Source organism: Bubalus bubalis, chromosome 23 (genome assembly GCF_019923935.1).
Source record: "Bubalus bubalis isolate 160015118507 breed Murrah chromosome 23, NDDB_SH_1, whole genome shotgun sequence".
NCBI classification, from domain to species: Eukaryota; Metazoa; Chordata; class Mammalia; order Artiodactyla; family Bovidae; genus Bubalus; species Bubalus bubalis.
The window spans coordinates 24,761,571-24,781,372 of NC_059179.1; the positions used below are offsets into that span (position 1 = coordinate 24,761,571).

Genomic DNA, 19,802 nt, shown 5'->3' on the forward strand with positions numbered 1-19,802 from the left:
TCATTTGTTATGAATCTAAAAGATTGATAAATGACAATGTCAATAGTAATAACCTGACATGAACTTTTATAGTACAGTATTCTTTGAAGAGTATTCACAATTCTCACTGCCAACCCCCTAATATGGAGGTGGCGTGTACCCATTTTACAGATGAAGACATCAAAGCACAGAAGACTAAGTGATTTGCCTAAAGTTGCAAAAGAGATTAGTGGTAGAGCTGGAACTAGAACACTTCTACTATAGTGTTCTTTTTTCTGTCTACTCCACCACAGATTTTAATATGAGATTTTCATCTTTTTTCAAGAAATGTCTTCCCAATAGTTTTTTCTGTGTTTTTGCACATGTGAGAAATTGAATGAATGCTGTGATTAGATTTTTATCTTCGTGTGAAGTGACGTTCTGATTGCATATATGTTTATGTAGATACTTTAATTATGGTTATGGTCAGAAAAGCCATGTTAAAAGTGGTGATTTCAGTTCCATTTAGTTTTCACTATTCAAATTGTCCCATTATGAATAGTGGGTTGCTATTCTCCATGTTGTAGTTTTAAATTAAGTGTGGAATTCCAGGCTGTATTCTTTCTCACAGTTTCTATAGGGAAATGAGTAGCTTATTTAACACTATAATTTTGTTTGTGATGTTTGATATACACAACTGGAATAGATAGAATACAGCTTGATTTCAACCCCTTCTTCCCCCTCTCCTGAAATTGCTTATTTATCTTTATTATTGACAGCCATTGGATTCTATCGTTTTCTAAAAGAGTAAGCAAAATGTTATTTTATGATGAGAGGGAGGAATTAATGAATTACAAACACTTTTCTGATCATTACCATTTTACACTTTTCTTTTAAGTTAAAATGATCAAATTCTGTATTCAAATAGCCCCACATATCACAATTCTTCCTTATAGTTTCCTAGAACCCAAAACTGTATTTTTAACGTTTACAGTCATCGGACTAATAAAATTCCGTATCAGAATTAAAACTTGTACATTTAAAGGGCACTCATTTTACAATTTGTATGTCCATTTTGAAATTGTTACTCCTAGTGATAGAATTGATCTATTGTTATTTTATTAAAGTGAATGTAGTTTGTGCAGTCTTTTTGGAATGTAAGATCACTTTTCTTTTAGATCCTAAGTAATTTCTAATTACAGATTCCCCTGTGAATGTATTATACTCGGCTTTTGAAGTTAGAAACTTTAATGAAAGCTCAGTGATACTAAATCTTCATTTCTTTTATGATAATAAAATATATTCATTAGCATGTAAGGGACCCTTTGGACTTCCCTGGTGGCTGAGACGGTAAAGCATCTGTCTACAATGTGAGAGACCTGGGTTTGATCCCTGGGTTGGGAAGATTCCCTGGAGAAGGAAATGGCAACCCACTCCAGTATTCTTGCCTGGAGAATCCCATGGACGGAGGAGCGTGGTGCAGGTTACTGTCCTTGGGGTCGCAAAGGGTTGGGCACGACTGAGCGACTTTGATCTTTCCTGTAGCTCAGATGGCAAAGAATCTGCCTGCAATGCAGGAGACCTAGGTTCAATCCCTGGGTCAGGAAAATCCTCTGGAGAAGGGAATGGCAATCCACTCCAGTATTCTTGCCTGGAGAATCCCATGGACAGAGGAGCCAGGCGGGCTACAGTTTGTGGGGTCGCAAAGAGTCAGACACAACTGAGTGACTAACATTGCTGCTACTGCTAAGGGCTCAATAAATAGGAGTTAACTATGTTGGTGTTGAAGAAAGAGGACAGATAACTGTGATGGAAGTCAAATCTTAACCATATTGAAAATCAATATAAAGAATACCTAATGAATAAGGGACCCTTTTAGGTGTTTTTAAGCTTTAATATAAAAATCAGCTGCATATATTTTGGCTGTGTAATCATCCACACTCTGCTTAATTATTCAAGCCCATAGCTCAGTAAGGCAGTTGGTGTCTTTGCAAACTTGGAAGATGAGGAAACATTTCCATCATTTATGTGCCTCGGTTCTTATCTGTTGATCTGCGTTTTATCTTCTGGAGGAGCATGGTGCTAGTTGTGCCAGCTTCTAGATAACAGTCTTCGCTCTTTTTTCCCTCTTATATACTGGCCACTTCAGGGCATGCTTCTGCAGTTCTTTGTCATTCACTTTGAATCTTCATTTCTGGATCCTTTTATTCCTTGCTTTGAGTTCTCTGTGGTTTACTTTGGAGCTTTTGAAAGTATGTTACTGAGGGAAGGGGCCCACTATGCTGTAGGGACTGACAGATAAAACCAATTTGGGACCAATAGAGTGGAAGCTCCTTGAAGGGAATGCTGTCTTTTATTGATTTTAGTAACCATGTAAGTCGTACAGACCCCAGCATTTATTAAGTGCTTGAAAAAGATTTTCTTTGAACTGAACTCTTACTTAATTTAGACAAATACAATAATATAACCAAAAATTACATTGACAAGAAATCACGTTCACTTTTTTAATGGCACTGGTTTATACAGGTGACCCTTCAACAATTTGGGTTTTGGGGTGCTGACCCTCCACGCAATCGAACATTCATGTAAAAATTTACAGTTGGTCCTCCACGTCACAGTTCCGCATCTGCACAGTCAGCCAACCACATGATGTTTAGGACATATTTAGTGGAAAAAATCCACCTTTATTTGGACCCATGCAACTCAAACCTGTGTTGTTGAAGGGTTCACTGTATTTACCTTTTTTTTTCACATAGGTACTTATTTGTCCAATCTTTTACACTTGATTTCTTTGTCTAAATGTAATATTTATATTTATGATAATTTGGACCAATTATTTTTGTCCACACATATTTTTTAAGTTATATATGCAAACTAATGATAAAAATACTGAACAAAATAAAATTTTTGATGTATCTGCAGGTTATATTGTTTATTAAACAAGTTTACATATAGAAATTTTATAGTGAAATTAGAGAATCAGTTTAATTTTTATTATAAATGATATTTACTGTAAGAAAAGAGAAGCTTGAACAACTTACTTTGTTATAACTGCTTATAAGATAGGATGGAGATTTTGCAGTCTTATTAAATAAATCTAATTAGCTTTGTAATAGTCATTGAGTTCTTTTCTTTTTTTGCTATGATAAAGTTATGTGACTGTAGTCAAGTTGGCATTTGTAATTTTTTTTGTATAAATGCTCAGCATTAATTTTATCTATGAAACTGACAATGTACATTGTGTCTTTTTTTAATGACACATAAATACATTTCTTGTCCGCAGTACAAAAGATCATAATCGATACAAAACTCTACTGGCAATTATACTTCTTAGAAACAGTTCACTAGTCTTTCTGCTGTACATTTGTATTCATGCTAAAATACAAATCACAATGCAGATGAGACAGCAGCATTTGTGACAGCAAATTAACAGGATGTCATGGATGGTGAGACCTGATTCTCATTTCCAGAGAATCAGTAGTAAGAGAAGCATCTTGAGGAACACTGCCAGACTCACTCTGCATTGAAGACCAGGCTGGTAGTGATCCAGATGCTGCCAGACTCTGTCCAAGGCCTGAAAAATGGTTCCAAAACGAATCCTGAGGTTTTATCATCTCTTAGATATACAAGAGAAGGGATTATAGGTGAAGTGCTGCTTCAACCCTACAGCTCTAAATCCACACTCAAATTGATAAGAATATCCCTTGAATTAATCACATGCTACCGTAACTGTCAAATGAGGGCTAGAGATCCAATTGATTACTTGAAAATTTTGCATTTCTTCAATATGAGTATTGTTCCTGTTCCATCCACAAATGTATAATCTAGCATAGCAACCATAAGTCCCTTTAACCTTTCCTTTCCTTATACAGTAATTGAGGGATTTTAAAAAAAGCATAAATTTGGCATTTGAGCAAATAGTATGTATTCAGTAAATATTTGTTGAATGAGTGACTCCCAAACATGTTGGTGGAATTCTCTGATTATAAGGAATTTTGTTTGTAGAGTTATAAAATGTAGCTGTCTTTCCTGTTTCTAGTTCCTGCTTCTCTAGCAAAGCATTATTTCTCACTAAGTCCTTAAAGTATGGCTCTTTTTACGCACAGGCTGGAGATACAGACACTGTCTTTCTCTGTTAGTATAGCCATGGTGTTGCTTCCTAACTCTGTTAATAGAAAAATACAGACTTTAAAATTCCAAGCTCCTGTTTTACTTGTTTGTTCTTTATTGCCTCTCTTCCTAAAAGGCATTCTTTTTCATTTTTATTGTAGCCACACTCTAGTGGATTGAATAGTCAGTTTTAGAAGGTGTAAGTTTATTTTTTTCTCAAAGATGTCAGCATATTGGGCATTTTAATCATGAGTAGTTTATATAGACTTCTTTTGTATGTATTATTCTTAGTAGTGAGTTCACAATATTAAATATGCTAGTACTTTCTGGTCTTGAGTTGGGTGACAAATACATGTTATGCCTATACTGTATAATTTTTAAATCTAGTTAACTTTAGAAACTTGGTTCAGAAATCTTGTTAATCACTGATACATACAGCCACATAGATAACTGGATGTTTTGCTCCATAGATACTTACTAACTGATGGTTAACTATGTCTATTAGGAACAAGAGTTTGTTCAGAAGCAACAACAAGAATTAGATGGCTCTCTGAAAAAGATCATCCAACAGCAGAAGGCAGAGTTAGCCAATATTGAAAGAGAGTGCCTGAATAACAAGCAGCAGCTCATGAGAGGTATATGAAATATGTGGCATATGTATATACATAATATGTCTTGAAACATTGCAGAGATATACTTGGAAATTATTTGAATGCTTTCTTTTGCTAGAGTGGTAGAGGGAAAGATAAAAAGGTAAATAAGAGGAATATACTTTATAAAATTCAGAACTACTGCAGGACATAGAATTCCTTTATGGCAATAGAAGTGAACAATAGAAGTGAAATAAACATATAATCCCTAAAACATCTTTTTGTCCAGGTGATGCTAGAAATATACCTAAGTAATTTTAGGTGTTCCTTATACCCTGTAATGGTATACTTAATTGGCTATATGATAGAATGGAATTTTAAGCACTTATTTCCTCGAACAAATACCTTGGGTATTTTTTCTTTCTCACTGAGATGATTAAATGGAATTTTAGTGTTAGGAGTGGGGCATTCTTTGTTTACAGGACATTAGAACAGAATGGAAAGTGGTAATGGATATTATCTTTACATTGGTAATATTTCTTTTATAGCTCAGAACGTCTTTTGTGTTTTAATTAGTGTATTAGAACACTTTTATGTAAATATTAAAACAAGGACCAGAGTACATTCGTGAAAAGAGCAAAGTGACATTTTGAAAATTACCTTCTCCTTCCAGCTCGAGAAGCTGCGATTTGGGAGCTTGAAGAACGACACTTACAAGAAAAACACCAGCTGCTCAAACAGCAACTTAAAGATCAGTATTTTATGCAAAGACACCAGCTACTTAAGCGCCATGAGAAGGTTAATGAAAAGAAATTTGTTCACTTTTTTGTTCATTTTAAAGTTTGCAGAGCTGTTTATTTTTGAAACTTATATTTTTTACAGAATTAAGTTTTAAGTATCCTTTCTTTTGTCCTAAAATTTATTTGATGAAATCTGGAGTAATTAATATATGTTGATCATTATTGCAAACTTCTTCTCTACAAATTCCAAGAAAGGTAACTAATAAACAGTGCTTAAAGACCTGTTACACATTATAGTCTTCATCTTGTCTCTCAAAGGTAGCTATTTTGGCTTCTTTTTAATTCAGATAATTAAAAATGTACAAGAGAGTTAACATAAGACTCTTATTACTATTAGCTTTGTTTTTCTTATAAATTTCTTTTTTTTTTTTTTTTTTTTTTTTGGCCTAATGGTTTACTGATCAGAGTGTAACAAGGGAGAGAATAATTTGGGGAACAACAGCAAATGACATGTTTGAGCATACTTGTGGGTACTGGGTATTAAATTATCTCAATATCACTGGATTCTGAAACTTTCTTAGGAAACAGAACAAATGCAGCGTTACAATCAACGACTTATTGAGGAGTTGAAAAACAGACAGACTCAAGAAAGAGCAAGACTGCCTAAGATTCAGCGTAGCGAAGCCAAGACTCGAATGGCCATGTTTAAGAAGAGTTTGAGAATTAACTCAACAGCAACGCCAGATCAGGACCGTGACAAAATTAAACAAGTAAATAAGCAGATTACTCTCTTCTTTTTTTAGGTGTAGAAGTTTTGGATGGTCTTTAGAAGGACCACATAATTGTGTTGTAAACATTGGGGCCACTTTGGGGTTGTTGATGTTCACCATGGCTCTGTACACACATGGCGTGTCCTAGCTCCCTCTTCTCCAGTGCTGGCCACAGAGAGCTGCTGTCTCCCATGCCCTGCACAAGATCCAGGGCTAGATAGACCCCAAGAGCGGCCCTGGGAATAAGGTGATTTGACCAGCTTTACAGTCAAACATACGGCCTCACTGTACTTCTGTAGTCACAGTTCCCCCACACAAATTAACTGAGGTCACTAAGCAGATAGGAGAAACAAGGTTTGAATCAGAAATCTCTCCCCACGTCCCTACCCCCACCAAAGCCACGATGTGGACTCCAGCTTTGTCTACATCAGTCCTAGCGTATTATTACTTGTAGCTTTAGTTTATTGTACTTTAAGCTTTGTTAAATTCCTTAATTACACTTTTGGAAGATGCAGAAATTACATTGCCTATTAACCATATTTATCTTGTTTTTCTTTTTTATAGTTTGCTTCTCAAGAAGAAAAGAGGCAGAAGAATGAGAGAATGGCTCAGCATCAAAAACATGAAAATCAAATGCGGGATCTTCAGCTGCAGTGTGAAGCCAACGTCCGCGAGCTGCACCAGCTGCAGGTCAGCTCCAGGCCCGAGAGCAGAGCTGGCCGTAGAGGCAGCACCAGCAGCGCTGGTGGCTGGGTTAAGGAAGTGATAGGTACTCACAGTGCGCTGCACGTGGCCTGAGAGGATCCCAGAACTTAAAGGCTTTCTTTCCTCTGTAGACCCAAAGGAAGAGCAGTTTAGTATCAGGGGCACCTGTTGAGATTGCCTACAGCCATGATTAGTATAACCATGAAGCTAATTTATGATATAAGAAGTTGCATCTTTCAAAAGTACTATTGAGAATTTGTAGTGTATTTTGCAAAGAAGATGAACAAAGTTTTGAAAACACTGTAGGCTGTTTTGTTATGTTCTGAATTTTAAAATTCTTTTTATTTCAGGATAAATAGTTCATTTTCTTCAAGGTTTTTGAAAAAAGCGATCAATATATGAGAAATTTTCTCCTAATATATAATTTCTAAAATGTTTACAATTTCAGAGTAGGGTATATACATTGTGGATATCGTATATACTTGCTTAATTTTCTAGAGCAGAAAATAGTTTCTAATCCCGTGTTCTGGTACCATTGGATAAAATGCTTGCAAGGTGCCCTCTGAAGTGTCAGTTTTGTGAGTAAACCTTAGAATGGGAAATCAGGATCAAACTAGTTCTTTCTAGTCAAGTTCTTTTTATATGATAAGTAACAGATTTAGCCTCTAAACGTGCAAAAGTGAAACTATGACTCATTTCATAATTCTTGGTCCTTGGTTGTTAGAAGAGAATTTCAACCTCAGTAGTAGCTTTATGTTTGATGAATATATATATATTTTTATTTTGGAAGATAATTGTATTTGTGAAAAATTGCTAATGTCATCTGAAATTTTTTTAATTCAAACTTTCTTTTCAGAATGAAAAATGTCACCTCTTGGTTGAACATGAGACTCAGAAACTAAAGGAGTTAGATGAGGAACACAGCCAAGAATTAAAGGAATGGAGAGAGAAATTGAGACCTAGGAAAAAGGTAATTTTAAAAGCTTTAATTAAAATACACTTGCATTCGTCCTCCTAGCTGTTGGCTTTTTACCTAATATGTGTCACGGACGGGAGACACAGAGATGAGGAGTCCAAGTCCCAAAGGTTCAGAATCTAGTTGACGAGCAGCTACAGATGACTAGGAGCGTTTCTCTGAAGGAAGTACATGGTACAGAGTAGAGTAGCACAGTGTACCAGCAATGGAGGAGGGGAGTACTTCAGTCTGCCTGGGGAAGGCAGGAGGCGTGAGAGAGGAGGTGCCTTGTGAGCCAAATGAGGCCTGATGGATGAGTAAGAGCTTGCTGGAAGGACAGACCAATTGGAGTGGGATGGGGCAATTTAAGTACAGAGAAGAGAAAGAGTGATAATGATGTGTACAGGAATCACATGTGGCTCCCTGTCATGGTAGGGTGAGAGGCAGTGTGTGCCTGTATGTAGGCATTAGGGACGGAGAGAAGGAAGGGATGACAGCTTAGTCTGGATGGGTGAACTGGAGCCAGATTATAAGGCTCTTACTTGCTGTGTTCATTGACAGTCTAGTAAAGTAAGAAAGGCTTCCTACCCCACAACCAGCTAGCCATCTTCCTTATGTGCACTTGACTCCCTGCTAGCCTGGCCCAGCTGGTCAACCATTTGAACTCTGTCTTTTCTATTCCTTATATGATTCTCTCTCTCAGCTTTCAAACTTAAACCTTTATTTTCTCTTGGGCTTCCTGCCTGCTACACATTTCAACCATTCCTTTCTTCCATTCATCCAGTCAGTTAATCAAGAAAATAATATTTAGTTCCTACCATGTGCTAATAAAACTTTCTAGAACTGACCAAGTGAGCTGATAGTGTGGCTTTTAAATTTGAATTTTGTTTATTGTTATGTTTTTGAATAGGTGGTACATTCATGTGTTTCTGAATTCAAAGGGTACACATGGGATGAAAGTGAGAATTCCCTTCTCCAGTTCCTCCTTTCACTCTAGCTGTTGCTTTGAATTCCTCCCCAGTTGAACTGGTTGACAGTGGTCACAGTCCGGTGGCATTATCCACCTGTTATTCTTAAAAGTCTCGTCTCACCTGAAGTTTGTGACAGTCTCTTCTTTCTCTGTGCCTTTTTTTTTTTTTTTAATCACTTTTCTTTGTCATCCAGTCACCTGAAAGGTAGACATTTCCCATTTTGCATTCTTACCTGTGCTCTTTGCATGATGATCTTACAGATTGTCCTCGCTTCAGCTGTGGCATATTTAAGGACAATTCCACAACTTGTATAGAATACAAATTCTAAAGTGATGGCAAGTCTGGGTTCGAGTCTCAATGCTGACACTGGTTAATTTTTTCTCTTAACACCTCTGAGCCCCGTTTTCCTCGTGTGTAAAATGAGGATGTTACTGCCTCCCTGATTGGCCTTGTTAAGACAGTAAACAGAAGCTGTGTGTAAAGTACTTGTCAGTTCTTTACAGCACTTAAGATTTGGTCAGGATCAGTGAGTGTTTGTTATTGCTGTAATTTTATTGTTTTTATTATTGATTCACGCTCTCAGTTCCCATGTCCCATCTGAACGTTCCATTCCTCCTCATTTTATTCCTTCTGTTCCATTATCATCTCATCAGAGGTTTCTTTTTTAGATGACTGTATAAAATAGCTTCAGTGCCCACCTTGAACACTCCTCTGTCCCCTCACCTTTCTTTGTTTCTCTTCATAATATTTATCACCACCAGACACATTTCTTTATTGTTTGTCTTCTCTCACCAGAATGTGAGCTCCTTGAGGGCAGGGGCATCGTATCTCTGTTTACTCTTACATACCCAGCTCCTGGAACAGTTCCTGCACATTGTAAATGATCAATACATGCCTGTTGAATGTTATTCAGTGTTGACTAAAGATTGTAAACTCAGTGGAGGTAAAACTAAACTCAGTAACCCTTTTCATTCGTCTCCATCTCACCTTTCCCCTCTCTCCAGTCCTACCCACCATCGGGTGTTCTTCCCAATATTCCTGTCCTCTTAACTGACATCTAGGCTAGAAACCTGAATTATCTTTCATTTCCATCAGACCCCACATTCAGGCAGATAACAAATAATTTGGACTCTCATTTCATAATCTTTCTTTCCCTTTGCTGTCTTCCTTCTTAAAATTGTTAGTAATGTCCTAGAGGCCCGTCTGGCCTCTTGTTCCCCTTCCTCTCTCCGTCCTTGGCTGCTGTCACCAGTGTTTATCCTCAGGAGCATCTCTGATGCTGTCATAGTGGTATTGGTAAATCTTTAGTTCCATCAGAACAGAATGTAAACACCTCACTTGGACTTTGAAGCCTTCACGGTGCCACACTTTGGCCACGTCAGCCCTTCTGACTTGCCGCTCCCACTCGCCACCTTGTTCCCAGTTTCTGGTCCAGTGCTGGGTGTGATCACCATTACTCACAGCAGCTCCAACTTCCTGCCTCTGCATTGTGTCAGCTCACTCTCTCTCCCTGGGGTGTCTTCCCCATCCTGTCTGTCAAATTCTTATCTTTCCATTGAAACCAAGCTCAGTCTTCCTCTGAGAAACTTTCCTGTGTCCTTCTGTCTTTTCCTGTACTTTGTTTTCTGCAGCAGGACTTCTCCTGAGTCACTTTGTCCATAAAGTAACTGATTACCTCAGATACTTAGCAAGTACTTAATATAGTTGTTCCATACTGTATGTAAAGATGAATCTGCCTTAGGTCTTATCTTTAATCTGTGGTTCAGTGTGGAAGAGAAGACATGCATATCAGTAATCAAAATAAAACGTAGAAAATGCTGAAGTTCCATGTGGAAGAGACGGATAGTAGTTAATAATAGGTGCCATCTGTTGAGTGCCTAATATGGGTTAAGTACATTATTAACACATTTAATCCTCGCATAACAACCCAGTGAGGTAGATGGTGTTATCGCTGTTTCACAGCAGAAGAATGAAATGGTTCTGTGATATAGAGAAGTAATTGAAGTTTCATGTGGCTGAGCCAAGACTTGAACCCAGAGCTGCGCAGCGTGTGGTCCTAGTGTTGAACAGTGTCTTCTTCGTTAGGATAACATACAAAGACTTTGGGGCAAGTAATTTTATCTTGACTGTTTCAGAGTAAATTCTGTTTGTAATACTAGTGCATTATTTCTTTTTCCCTTCCTTTTTAAGACACTGGAAGAAGAGTTTGCTAGGAAACTACAGGAACAGGAAGTGTTCTTTAAAATGACCGGGGAGTCTGAATGCCTTAACCCATCGACACAGAGCCGGATTTCCAAATTCTACCCCATTCCTAGCTTGCATTCCACTGGATCATAACAGAGGGAAGCACACTGTGGTTGGGTTTGGCTTTTTAAGTACGTCATTCTGTTCTCTTCATCTTTAGCTGTAGTCTATCAGAGAGCTCACGAAGACAATCACCTGCCTCACCTTCTCGGTGTTTTTTGTTTTACTTGTTTAGTAACGATGGAGGGGAAGGAACTAAGACAGATGCTGGGCCATGTTGGCAAAGTAGCATCTCACAGTAATTCCCTAAGGTGATTTTTGTATATGCTCTTAAAAATTGTGTTATTTAGATACTGTTACCTGAAAGTTATTTAAAGAAAACTGTTACGTCATTTAAGTATTAGTAAATATCTTTTTACATGACAACTTCTCAGTGATGTCTAAAATCTATAATTGAAGCTCTCTACACTGTGGAGAATTGGAATAATTTTTTGGTAGCTCTCATGAAAAAATTTTGAGTTGCTCAAAATATGATATTGATTCAGTAAATAAATCTCTTATCTTTAAATGTTAGCATCGGACTCTTTTAAAAGAGAAAAATTATTTCAGTAATTTGTCTAAAATAATTACTTGTTTAGACATAAACTAATAATTAAGGGTGCTAGCTTTATTATATAAAATAGTGCCTAAAACACTAAATTTCAATTCAGTCTAAAATAGCATTTCCTCCTTTTGGTTCAACAGGGACAAAACACCCTTAGCATTAAGCATTATTGTTTTTTAAATCTTGCTCGTATTACCATTTGATAGAAGTTTTCATCCTAAAGTATAAGTTGGAAAGATGAAAAAATAAAAGGTAGCTTTTAGATGTCCAAATTGAAAATATAAAACTCACCAAATTAAAAAAAGATAGATTTAGCTATCTCAGCTTATTTCCTAAAGTAATACATGAGCTGGTTAAATGGCTTCTCCCATCTTAGCAACTTCTGTTTAAAATTCTGTCATAGGCTGGCAGGCTCTGAGTTATATTTATGAATATATTTTTCTGAAATTAATCTCAAAAGAGGCATTTGTTCAGAGTAATTTTGAAGGAAGAATTTAAATAAAATATTTAGGCAAATACCAGAAATGACTTTTTATTGTTTTGAGATAAAGTCATTCATATTTTGGTTTTGTTTTTTCCATGTTTAAATTATTTACATGATTTGAGTGGGAAAGTCCTAAAACCTTTATCCTGTGGCTGCTTGATATGTGTAATTATTAATGAAATGTTCACTCTAGTCCCTCTTGAGGGTTAGATTTTCAAGCACGTGTCAGGTCAAACAGTATTACAAACCATATTTTGAGGTTGTGAGACAGCACATTTGTAGATGAAGCTTGCTGCCTGCCGTTTGCAGCCTATTAATGAGTGCTAGGTACCAAATTGTAGAAATGTCAGTTTTTAGTTATGTTACAGTTGAGGCTGGTGAAAAATGCAAATGAAACTTTGTGGGAACACTGATTAATGTTAAGAAAATGTAAATATCTGTAGCACTTTCTTACAGTTAATTTGAAAACTTTGAATGCTGAACCTTATTTTGTCAGTGGTTTATAGATGATTTAAAAATGCATGTGATTTTAATTTTGTAATTGTTTTGACAAGCATAATTTACTTGGACAACTTTGTAGGTAGCCTTAACTTCTGCCCAAGTTTGTTTTTTATATAAATATATATACATATATATATTATGTATGGTTGTAAATTCATACACTTATCACATGAATGTGTTACTGTATACAAAACTTTGAACGCTTTATTCTCAAATGCTGGACTGAAAAATGTTTTGAAAGCCTTTTAAAATATATATATATATATATATCTTTATAATGTTCAGGATGATGGAAATTGTTTATATTGTTATGATAGAAATGACAGTATAATGTTACCCAGTGTATTTAATGATTTATTTGAAGGAGAGGAAGAAGGTTCTCCTACCACTTCCTCCTTTGAGATTTTCAGTATATTGACTTTTTAAAAATGAATACTTCAGGCAGTAGACATTTTTTCAGTATCATTTAAGTGATATCCTATGTGATGAATGGCTTATGGCCCATAGTTAATTTGGTCTGAGTATTTGGTTCTTTTTATTCCTTTCAACTTGACATTCAGAGAATTGAATAAAGGAAAGAGGCTCAGAGTAGAAGGATTGACCCTCTGGTAAGTTTATTAGCAGCTCTTGTATCTCTGTAAAATTAGCCTTTGGATTCCTTGTTCACACTCGAGTTCTCTTTCAAATATGACCAGACCATATTCATGTGGGAGCAGGACTACAGAATGATACATATGTAGAGGTAAAACCTTCATTTTAATACTTAGAGTTACATAAATCTTTTCAAAAAGTGTTTTGTTATAGACCATGCTGTTTGTGCCCATCCCTGCCCCCTTCCTGCTAGGCCCTGTATTCACATACAGAAGAGTGGTCTTTCTCTCTTCCATGAAGTGTACATAGGAGGTTGGGGGGGCAAAGATACCTTTGCAGTTGAAGAATACAGTCAAATCCATTCCTGATTTGGTGGTTTTGTTGCTGTGACAGAATGTGCTAAGAAATGCATAAAAGCAGTTCTCCATCTGTGCCCCGTAGTTACTCAGCCTTGCCCCCGTCCCTGCGTGCTGTGGACATGCTGGCCACCACACTTCTGCAGGTCTAGCTCATGCAGCTCGTTGCACCAGGTTGCCTTTCCTAGTCCTGTCAATCCATGGTTAGGTGTGAATTGCTGAATTAGCTGCTATAACTCTATGGAGTCAGTTAAGCTTTTTCTTACCCTTTTCTGTGGGGAAGCTATAGGGTGGGTAAAGAGGAAATTTGGAGTGCTTATACCTTGCTGAAAATGTTAACACTTTGCTGTGACAGGATACAGCAAATTGTAATTAAATATAAACTAGAACCAGAGCTACCTCTAAGGAGTGTCTCCTCAAGCACAAAGCTCTCAGGCGCATGAGACTCACTGTCACAGAGGGCCTCTGACTTCTTGAGCGTCAGTGAGTTTCAGAAGTGACTGTCCTTTTGTACTCTCCTAGTTCCCTTGTAACTACAGTTTTCCCCATTCCACACTGTGCTGAAATGACAAAGACTCTTCTGAGAAGCCAAATTCTGTCAAATGATTAGCTAGAGATACTGTTGACTGAAGGAAAATGTACAACTGAGGTGGAGGAGGAGAGCTCTTTAGTTCCAGTTCTAATAGGCTTCTGATTGAATAAATCCATTCTTTTCTGGGAAATGATCTTTTATAGGAAATGGGATGTTTTCAATGCTTTTCTTAAGTTGAAGGCACAACAGTTAATGCCACTCTTGTTGGTACCCAATGGCTGACATGGTTTTGATACAGCTTTAAAACTTCTGCTGCTCAGCTTGGGGTAGAGTACTATACCAGTGTTAAATGTTGGCTGTAGCTTTTTGTGATCCTTCTCTGATTTGCAGTGTAATAACTCCACAAGCTACATTTTTCAGAAAGAATTTGTTTCAGAAAATGCCTCTTGTCTGTTTGGGAGCAACATGTCTTTTCAATCATGGGATTGACAAATGAAAAATAAAGTTATTTCTTAATCTACTTTGGGAAGCAGTCTTTTATTGAGACTCTTTGAAACTAGATTGTCCTGCGTGAGAATGTTTTGTAGCAGTTTTAAAAATCCTAGCTGTATTTTAAAGCTTGCAGTTCTCCAGATCGTCTGACCGGGACAATCAGAGGTACCATTGTTCCAGAGTGTCTACTCACCACACATGAGTGTCCTTTTCACTGCTAACTTGGAGGGAGTGGCTTTTGTCAGGCAAACCTCTCCTTTGAGTGGTGCTTAAAATATTTCCATCAACATATGTGTATATATGTACCTCTCTTTTAATGTCCTTTTTTTCCCTTGAAATAGATTATTTTTCTCAAACATTTCACAAACCACATGACTCATTTCTGCTAAAAATAACCTGTTTTTTTTCATCACTAATATGTTCTGTGAGAATCCGTAGACATTAGGCAGCAGCATCTGGCGAGTAGTCAGCTTGGCCGGAGGGAGGCACCGTGTGTCACTTTCTAATCCAGGAGCATTGCATACTGCAGAACTCATGCTTGACTTGTTTTTTTTTTTAATGAAACAAAAGAGGCTAAGACCCACTTCCATCCAGCTGAGGACGTATCTCATATCTGGGTTCTGTTCAGAGAAGTTAGCAGTTTGGGGCTTTTACCCTATTTCTCTTGGGTGTCAGATTCTGTGAAGACTTTTAGATAGCTTGGATGGGTAAGTCTCAACTAGGACAAAACTCAAAAGTTTGGTTAATCAAGATAAGAATCATTAACGGGGATATGAATACTTGAGCTTCTAAGGCTACCATTACAAAAACAAATTGAGTCAAGCCTCTAGGTAAAACTAAAATATGAAAAAGGCACGTTGCAGTCATTCATTATGCATAGTAAGTTTTCATTAGTAAAACGTCAAACTTAATAAACCAAAAACTATTTTCTTTTCCTTCTTTGCCTCCTTTCCTTTCTTCCTTCCCCCCCCAACCCCGCTTTATTTATTTATTTTTTGGTTAGATAGATCACATTAAAACATTATGTTAAAAAAGAAAAAAGCCCTTTAATTGGAGATTTTGCAATCGAAACGACTCTTCATCTAACAGACCACATAAATGTTTATAGACATTGAAAAGTGCTTTCAAACCAACTGCACCCAGTCCCCCACGCATTTCCTAGGTGCAGAGCAGGGGTGCTGGCTTCCCCGGCAGGCAGTCTGCTCTCCCTCCCCTCCCCTTCTTTCCCCTTTGCCCCTTGCCCTTCTCGTCCTGTCTGCCACAGCCTAGTTCAGGGTAACATACTATCAGCTCTAGTGTGGACCTACGGGACAGCATAGCTGCAATCAAACAAACTTCCTAAGTAAGTGGAAACGTGATACACAGTGAGAAATAACTAGGAGAAACCCTGTCACCACCTTCAAGGGAAGTAGATTTCTTAATGTTTTCAGTTGCGAGAGTTTGTTCTCAACCAGCTGATTCTGTTTGTTACGACTAGAGAATGCAGGGTAAAGAGGAGAGGGAGGAGCTGGGAGCACAGCCCTGCAGCGTTAACCAAAACAGCCCCCTCGAGTGGTACCCCAGTCCCATCTTCCAGTTTCTGGGCTTGTTTTTAAGGAAAAGCTCAAGGGCACATGAAACAGCTTTTATGTATCTGGCTTTCCTAGGCTGGTGTTAAAAGAAGCCAAGGCGCTCGGGCCTGGACAGCAGGGAGACCGGCCTCATCCTACAACACCGCACGTGGCCACTCCCGAGTCCACCCTGTGAAGCTGTCTCAGACTGTGTGTCTTGGACTGAATTCTGCAGACATACACATTGTCCCAGACTAAGATAAGGGTTCTAGTTGACTATTTGCTGTGTCGGTAAGACAGTGAGCCTCCAGCTTTTACCCTCTGGAGAGGTCTTGACCTAAGTGCCATAAGCCACTGCAAGAACTGGTCCAGGGGGCTGTTCCACCATGGGTTGCTTATGGCTTGACGGCAATGCTCCTCCTCCTCCGCCCAATGTAGAATTGGTCACCTAGAAGTGGGCCAGTGAACAGGAAGTTAGGAAATGCCTTGCAGTCTCTGGGGACTTTCTCTTGGGTAATCACAGCAACTGTGACCACTGCAAAACTGGCTTGAAAGATGAACTCTTCTGTAAGACTGTCGATTGATTTAAATGGATTACCCCATTTCATTACCAGCCTGGTTTTCCCTCTCCTCCTTGCACTGACCCTCTCCTTCCTTTCCCCCTGGTGGTTCAGTTGATTGTTACACAATTGGCATTGTTGGCAGTGTCTCCTTGTAATAACGGGCATTTGCCTAAGATTTTCAAGCTTGCTGTGGAACATGCCGCCTGTCTCCCAGGCCTCCAGAAACCCACACCATAGCCGTGAGCCTTACCTTTGTCTCCTTTTTCTCCCTTGTGCCCTCGAGGACCTGGTGGCCCGGCAGGGCCCCTCTCACCTAGGAGGACAGTGGGGCATGGCTAAGTGGGGGCACAGTACAGGGCTCCTCCCCACAGGAGGAGCTGCACGCACTCCCCCATGGCTCTGGCAAGGGAGCTGCTTCCCACAGGGGTGGTGGTTCCACAGGTGGCTGTTTCAGCCACCACTTACCTTTGGGTCCAGGGATGCCCATCTCTCCCTTCTGCCCAGGGGGTCCTGGGATGGCTCCATAAGCTGCAAGGGGGAGAAGCGGGCCTTAGACTAGAGATCACCCTGGTGCTTGGCAAGTAAAGTGATTTGTCGATAATGGTAGAGTTTGGATTTGTAAGAGGAAAACAAAGTTTAGAATTTATCAGCTTTTTAGCATCTCATGTTAATGAGGTTTTTCGGAACTCTGGTTCGTGAGACTGTGCAGCAAGGTAAGTCTGGGGAAGGTAAATGGGGGCTGCCCTTACTTCGGAAAAAGTCCATGAGGTCCTCAGTCACATTGCTGTAGGCGGAGAAGATCTTGCTGATGCCAGGGGGCCCCTGGGGCCCAGGCCGGCCTGGGGGCCCCTGCACCGTGTAGGCCATCCCTTGGAGCAGCCCCTGACCTGTGAAACACAGAGTGTGGTGGGCACAGGGAGTAGGGGTCACCGGCCCCCTCTTCAAGGTGGGAGCACAGGGCCCTCTGACTAACTCCCAGTACAGTTTTGACTCTCTTATGCAGCAGCGAGGAAGGAGCCCTGCAACTTCTTTTGTCTCCTGTGTTGATGAGCAGGTCTCCACCTCCAAGGGCTTGTATTGCAGGCCTTTTACTACTACGTAGTTGTATTGGTAAGCCACAAGGGGAAAGGGCTTAGCCGCCAACCTTCACTCAGCCCCCTCCATAGTCATGGACACTTCTGAGAAGCACAAGTAAGAAGGGGAAACAGGACCCCCAGCTTCTCTGCTCCCTGCAGCACAGGTTGCAGTGCTGACTGGGCCGCTTGAACTAAGCTCGTCTTCAGTCCCGGCCCATCTGATGCCAGGACCACTGTCCTCCTTAGCGTGGAGGTGCTCTCATGCTCCCAGCCCCACAGCACTGAGGCTTCGTGTCCCCACTTACGCTGCAAGCTCTCCGACACCCGAACAGCCAGCTCATTGTAATCCAGACCTCTGGCAAAGCCGGTCCCGAATCTGCCATCGCCGCCATACATGGCACCCTCGGCTGCGGCCCCGTAGCCTCGGCCCATGTCCATGCCAAAGGGTCCCCCTTCGCCCAGGGAGCCTCCACTGGCTCCTCCTATGCCCATGGAGGAGCTGTAGGAGGTGTCCCTACTGAAAGAGGAGGAGCTGCCACTCTGGCTGTAGGAGCTGTCTGTGGACAGCAGGCGGCTGTCCCCGGGGGGCCCCTGGGGCCCAGGGGGACCCGGGGGGCCAACGATGAAGCTACGCACATCAGGACCTGGGGGGAGGAAGCGGCATTACTGGGAGCCGGGTCTGGGGGAGAGGAAGAAGTGGGAACTGGGGTGGGGGGCTGGTTCTTGACACCCTTTAGCAGGATGTGAACTCGCACCGAGTGGAGTGTGGGCTGAGAAGAAGCCGGACTTCCCCTGCTGGGGTGGCTAAGGTGTTTAGCCTCCAGGCCCTTCAAACCCTGGCCACCCTCTCACAGAGAGAAGCCCGGACTGGGAGGGGACAGAGGAGGGACGGGGACATCAGGGGCACCTACTTGTGAGATAGCTAATCAGCTCACTCCGGAAGCTGTCACTGTTTTCAGCTGCGTATGTCGCCAGAGCTCCTGAGATGCCCGGGGGCCCTCTAGGGCCTGGGGGACCCGGGGGACCAGGAGGGCCTGGGATGGATGACAAGCCGGCAGCTGAGCAGGAAGCAAGAGACAGAGAAGGATCAGGGATCCATCGCCAGGACCACTGAATTCCCAGCCTGGGCCCCTCTAGAAGGAGGCAGAGGGAGACCCACACACCTGGGTCCTGGCTTCCTCCAGAGTAAGTGCTCCCCACTGCCCTCCACCCCCAGTCCCAAGCCTCATTCAACCCCCATCACATCCCCTCCCCCAGCTCTTCTGGGACTCAGAGCTCCCGGCTAGGCACCTGGTCATCTGCTGGCCCGAGCTCTCTCATGACTTTAGAGCACAGTCTCCCCACCCGCCCCCCCCACCCACCACATCTCTCCCTGCGGGGCTGAGAGCACTTCGCCTGCCTCACTCCTTACTCTGCAGGTAGGATGAGAGGTCCTCCATGCTGATGCTGGACCATGAACTGCCTGGGAGCCCTGGGGGCCCAGGGGGACCTGGGGGCCCAACGATACCTCTGAATTCAGACCCTGAGACACCGAGGAAGAGCAAGGATCAGTTAGGCCTGGACCGAGGGGCTCTGCCCTCCACCCTGAAGCATTGATCAGATGGCCCTGATCAGCCCTACCTTGGAGCAAGGAGAGGAGCTCCTCATAGGATGTGCCCGGCAAGCCTGGGGGCCCCGGGGGGCCAGGAAGCCCGATGCTGACTCCAGTGCCTGAGGAACGAAATCTCAAGTTGTGATGGATGCAGGTCAGGCAGGGAAGGGAGGGTGGAAACACCATATAGGAGAGGAAGCCAGATGGAAGCCACTTGAACGGAAGTAGGGGCCGGGAAAGGGGTGAGAGGGGCAGTAGGGAGAGACTGGCAGAGTCGCAGGCGTGAGATCCTGGGCAAGGACACTGCAGAGGAGGGACTCTGAGGCTGGGGAAGAGTGCAGGTCAGCTCTCTCCTGCTGGGCGTGTGCATGTGTGTGTGCATGCAAAGGTGGGTGTGTGTCCAGAGAAGTGTGCATGTG

General features: G+C 41.1%; 2 protein-coding genes across 3 annotated transcripts in view; one reads left to right on the forward strand and one right to left on the reverse strand.

Annotated features, from left to right (window-relative positions):
• The window catches only part of SLK (STE20 like kinase), a 61,733-nt gene extending 47,102 nt beyond the window's left edge, over window positions 1-14,631 (forward strand). For both annotated transcript variants that reach the window (XM_006067730.4, XM_006067731.4), the window contains 6 exons: window positions 4,574-4,703; window positions 5,332-5,456; window positions 5,980-6,168; window positions 6,733-6,858; window positions 7,730-7,843; window positions 10,990-14,631. In XM_006067730.4, coding sequence (XP_006067792.2) covers window positions 4,574-4,703; window positions 5,332-5,456; window positions 5,980-6,168; window positions 6,733-6,858; window positions 7,730-7,843; window positions 10,990-11,136 — 831 coding nt within the window. In that variant the 3' untranslated portion in view covers window positions 11,137-14,631. The remainder of the gene's footprint in view (window positions 1-4,573; window positions 4,704-5,331; window positions 5,457-5,979; window positions 6,169-6,732; window positions 6,859-7,729; window positions 7,844-10,989) is intronic.
• A 998-nt stretch (window positions 14,632-15,629) lies between these two features.
• COL17A1 (collagen type XVII alpha 1 chain) overlaps window positions 15,630-19,802 on the reverse strand; it is a 47,034-nt gene continuing 42,861 nt past the window's right edge. The window contains exons 49-56 of the mRNA XM_006067732.4: window positions 19,413-19,502; window positions 19,204-19,314; window positions 18,704-18,850; window positions 18,098-18,436; window positions 17,466-17,603; window positions 17,182-17,244; window positions 16,967-17,029; window positions 15,630-16,601 (exon numbers count right to left, since the gene is read on the reverse strand). Of these exons, the coding sequence (XP_006067794.4) occupies window positions 16,549-16,601; window positions 16,967-17,029; window positions 17,182-17,244; window positions 17,466-17,603; window positions 18,098-18,436; window positions 18,704-18,850; window positions 19,204-19,314; window positions 19,413-19,502 (1,004 nt within the window). The 3' untranslated portion in view covers window positions 15,630-16,548. The remainder of the gene's footprint in view (window positions 16,602-16,966; window positions 17,030-17,181; window positions 17,245-17,465; window positions 17,604-18,097; window positions 18,437-18,703; window positions 18,851-19,203; window positions 19,315-19,412; window positions 19,503-19,802) is intronic.